The 5,097-nt window shown below is 43.6% G+C and overlaps 1 protein-coding gene across 1 annotated transcript; it reads right to left on the bottom strand.

Annotated features, from left to right (window-relative positions):
• Positions 1-422: 422 nt before the first annotated feature.
• On the bottom strand, positions 423-1,444 carry LOC309557732 (uncharacterized protein; the record flags this gene model as incomplete). The annotated part of the gene is made up of 1 exon (XM_082260503.1): positions 423-1,444. One exon carries the CDS (start codon positions 1,442-1,444, stop codon positions 425-427), a length of 1,020 nt encoding a protein of 339 aa, XP_082116629.1. The 3' UTR covers positions 423-424.
• Positions 1,445-5,097: the final 3,653 nt, after the last annotated feature.

Below are 5,097 nucleotides of genomic sequence, written 5' to 3'. Positions count from 1 at the left end.
AAAGTAGGACACATGAAATGCATTTTAAAGCATATTTATTAATCAAAATTAGGGTACAGATGTCACCACTCTCATACTGCCAATGTTTTCATTTTAAAGTGAACCATGGCATTGCTCATACCAGGCAAAGTAACAGGATTTCTTAAGACAGGACTTGGAAGTAGATTGCACTTGCTACCCCTGATCTCCTACTAGGGGTACCAGTACATGTAGCTGGGAAGTTCTGGTTAGTTAGGATTGTACAAAAACAATCCTCTTCATATGGCTGCAGAGCATTGATCACAGGGAAAGGAAGTACAGCCTGCCCAGAGTCTTCTGTGAGAGCCTTACATTGCCCAGTATGAGAGATAGTACAGGTTCACTTTAAGGTTACTGTGCTAATAGAAGTGAATGAAGCCTCAACATCTGAAATCCAGAACCAATTTCATGCATGTGGCAGGGGGTTATCAGTAGGTGGAGTAGGGTTGTCAAGGATTCTCATATCCCGGCAATGTAGCACAGGCTCTTTTCCCAAGCCCATCTGGTAGACATAGATGTAGACTTTTTGTTGGGGCTTCACAGTGAGTGTTATTGTCTCTTCAACTTCAGTGACCTCATTCCAATTCTCCCTCTCTGTGTTTGTACTGGATCCACCATATTCAGTTGAAAGTGAAAACTGGGCCTTTGCAATCAAAGCACCCAATCCTCCTGTCTCAGTCGAGACAGTTGCTGACACTTTCCAGTTGTGCTCTATACTGGACATCTTCTCCTTCTCATATCCAACCTTCTTGGTGACCTGATTCTTCCATTCAATGGGGGTGTGGGAGTCATTGTCAATGGTCTTGATGCACACCCACTCACCAAAAGAGGGGCCCTTGGCAATAGCCAGACCTCCGGGCAGAAAGCTATAGATGCTGGGATGGAACGAGAAGGTTTCAACGCCCTCATTTTTGTTTAGGTTGGTACATTTTGTGTACTTAATCCCTCCAAACTGGTCCTCTGGATTCACAAAATAGTAGTAATCTTTCACACCAAAATAGTAAAGCCCATTTCTGCATTCCGGGTGTAGCGTGAATTCTTCAGCCTCTTCATCTTTGTTCATGTTCTTTGTCCGGCGATAGACTCCTCGGTCCTGAAAAATGATATAGAAGTACCCAAAAGCTGAACAATAGTGACTGCCCCCTTGACAGTTGGGGTGTAGGGAATAAACAACTGCACTTTCATCTTTGTTCAGGTTTGTAACCCGACGGTAATGGTCCGACTTGATGATGTAGAAGTGGTCATCCTCGTAGGCCAAGTAGTGATCTCCATTCCTGCAGGATGGGTGCAAGCTGAAGATCTCCAGATCTTCTCCATGATTAAAGTTTGTTGATCTCATGTAACAATTCAGGTCTGGCCTGATGATATAGTAATACTTGTCCACGCCACAAAAATCTGCTTTGCTTTTGCTCTTAGGGACAATCATAGCTGAAGAGTCTGGAAGGAAGAACACATGAAATTATGAAACAAGAGATGCACTCATTAACCTATATAGCATTAACAGAGGCTCCATCTTAACAGAAATTAAGAGAAAAAGTTCTGACTACAACTCTAGTTACAGGGGAGGACTGGAGTGGAAGGGTGGTTTGACATATAGTCCCCAGGCCATTACTGTAGGTTGGTGGCCCAAGTAGTAATACCCCACCCCACCACCCCCCCCCCCATTTCCTCAGAGTGATTCCCCATTCCCTAATGCCCCATACACGCGTGCAGACTTACCAAAACCATATAATCTGAGGTCAAACCTAAACACTTTCAATTTGTATGCAATCCGGCAGGCCCTTGCACTACATAGAAAAGGTAAATCTGAAGACAAAAGTCTTCAGATAATCTGCACGTGTGTATGGGGCATCAGAGTGAGACCCCAGGCAGTGACACCTGCTGAGCATTATATAGCTATAGGTTCCTTGCTCAGACCCATCACAGCACTGGGCAGAGGAAGTCTTCCAGCACTAACTTCATTTGCAGTTTTAAAGGGTCATGGACTTGAATGAGAGCCACAGAAGTAAATGAAAACCTGAATTCTCCCCCCTTCACAATTTTTTTTTTTTTTTATGATGCTACAAAATGGTTTAGGAGCCCAGCCCCCCCACCCCATATCTGTAGTACTCTTTCAGCTCCTAGCACTGCAGTTACATTGTATTCCTTAAATCCCTTTAGCATGACAATTAAAGGTGTGTTACAGTAAACCATTTGTGCAATAATTAATGGAACACACAACATGAGCAATGGCAAAGGCGTGTCCTTGACATACAACATTTTGCCAAGAGGTGGCCCTGAAAGAAATAGATATTCACGCCACAATCCCCATAGCCAGTGTGTTTTTTGCATGCAAGTGCACATGTTTTACGCTGGGCTTGAAGTGTGCATGGTGCTGTGTTTAGATGCATTCAAGGCAAAAACACCTAAAATCATGGTGTGGTTAGATCGCAGACACTACCATTAGGCTCCGTTTCCACTATTGTGACTTGTTGTGCGACTTGACACATGTCAAGTCGCACAGCAAGTCAAAAGCCATTCATTTCAATTTGGCCCATTCTAACTGCTGCGGCTTGAAAAATAGTTTTTGCACTACTTTTGGGCCGACTTCAGTGCAACTTCCTTCTATAATGAGGGACAAGTCGCACTGAAGTCCCCAGAAGTAGCCGCAAACAAGTCACACTACAAAGTCGCACGACTTTGTAGCCGCAATAGTGGAAACGGAGCCTTAAGAATTAAATGGGCAGTGCATCCCATCACTAGGCAGGGAGAAATAAATAAAAAAAACCTGAAAAGCAGCTGTTCTGAGAAAGCTACTGGTCCCACCAATTACTGGCTTTTTCAATGCAGGTTGCTAGGCTGTCATACTGATTTAATCCCTTCTGTTCTCTACGTACCTCATCGAGAGCAAGCATAAAGTATACAAATCATGGGGAGATCTGACGTATTGACTTTACTTATCTGCTGGCTGTTCTCAGTCAGTGGCACAGAGTACAGACACCAGAAAGTGCCAGGCAGCAAGCATTAGAAGAAAGTCAGCACTGGCAGCCTAAACATTATACCCATGGCAGGCTCTTTGTTCTTGCTTACAGATGCAATGTGAAGTCACTTTGCTAAAGTCAGACCAGTGCAAGATAAAATTCTGATTGGCTGCTACATGCAATTGGCAATAAGTGGAGGACTGTGGGAATGCCTTGGTCCCAAACTCTACATAAGGCTTATACTAGATTCCTGAAAAGCGAAAATGATTAATGGGACCACAAAGCTTTGTACCCCTTAACCTCCCTGGCAGTATTATTATGTCAGGAATTATGTACCAAAAGCTGTACAATTTTTTGCATGGAAATTTGGAGTTATGTATTATAGGCCTACAATTCTTAGTAATTACTGACTTAAACCTGACCAACACAAGACTCTAGTAGACATGTGATAAATTTGAAACAAACGCATGAATTATAATCGAATCAATAATATATATATATATATATATATATAATAAAATTAGATTATAATTCATGCATTACACACAAATAATAATAATAAGGTTGTGTTTTGTGCAACGTTTGAATTTCCCTCCCAGTTCCACTCCCATGCAGCATTGCTGCTGCAGGGAACGGAACCAGGAAGTCATCAGACCGACGGACGAGCAGCAGGGATCTCGGCTGGCGATCATCGCTGGATCACCAGGAGAAGGTAAGGGACAGCACTGCAAGCTCTGCACATCCACCCTGAGCGTGACTTGGGGATACCAATCCTAGCCTAAAAAAAATCCACCCAGAGTCACGCTCGGGGATACCGCTAAGGTGGTTAAATATCATGGGTGGCCTCATGGTGCGTGTAGGACCAGAGCAGACGAAGGATGAATATCCTAGTGAAAATAGCTATGTGTAGGTTAGGTTGTCGCAGGTTCTCTGTAAAGAAACAGAAGCCACTGGTTTCCTGCAGTAATATAGCAATAGTGGTTCCTACTCTTGGGCCGGAGTATGCAAGGCCTGTTTCACAAAGGCTTCAGCTTGAACAGTAAGCATTGACAAAGCATTTGCAGAGCTTTTCTCAAGGTTTGTTGAAGCTTTAACATTTTAACATTCAGTACAGTGTGTAAATGTTGAACACAGATCCTTATAGGAATGCTGATTGCCACTTTAAACACACTGCTAGCAGGCTTTCAACAAGTGCTGAGTGCTTTGGCAAAGCTTGCCGTTCACACTGCTCTTATACAAGCTGAAACCCATGTGAAACAAGAAGTCAGCCATACAGACAGTAGCCAGGATTCACTTATCCAATCAAGGACAAACCAATAAAAAGAGGGAAGGAGACCCAAAATTAGAAAAAAAAAAAAAAAAAAATCTGTACTTCTACTATACGAGGGTGAACATTAACATCACATAAAACACCAAAAACTAAATAGATGTTAATGTCCAACCAACTTACATTCTTCAGTTTAAAAAATGACACTATAAAAGGTTAGAGAAGGATTCTTCCATATCCTTACAATGTAAAGCCTCAGTGCAGAGCTGAATAAAGATCGGTGGTGATCAGTACATGTGAGCCCAACAATCTGAGCTCCTTCTTATATATGGAGATCACCCAACACACTGATCTCTGATTGGGAGGGTTCACCTTCATTATAATCACCTGATACAATCTCAGGGTAACTTTATCAAGAAAATTAGCCACACAATTGCCATTCTCACTGCTTCTCATTTAGCAAAGTATGGGCTCTTTCACACGGGCGTTCCTTTTTTTTTGCCCGATCAGGTCCTTTTTTTTTTTTTTTGTAAGGGCTCTTTCACACGGGTGGTCCGATCAGATCCGCCTGTCAGTTTTTTAGGCGGATCTGATCGGATCCTCCATGCAGCTCTATGGGGCAGCGGGTGTCAGCGGAGACACCTCTGCTGACACCCGCTGCCATCCGCATCCGATCCTGTGCTTGAAATCTGGACGGATGGAAACCCTATTTTTCCATCCGTTCAGTAATCGGAGCGGATCGGATCTGATGAGAGCGGACAAGCGGTCCGCTCTCATCCGATCCCCCATAGAGGGCAGCGGGGGCTGAGACACCTCCCTCTCCGCTCTGCAAGCGTAGACGGAGCTGTCCTC

Source organism: Pelophylax lessonae (genome assembly GCF_965119305.1).
Source record: "Pelophylax lessonae genome assembly, chromosome: 6".
Lineage (NCBI taxonomy): Eukaryota > Metazoa > Chordata > Amphibia > Anura > Ranidae > Pelophylax > Pelophylax lessonae.
The sequence above is the reverse complement of the archived record's forward strand: the minus strand, read 5'-3'. Positions and strand labels throughout refer to the sequence as shown.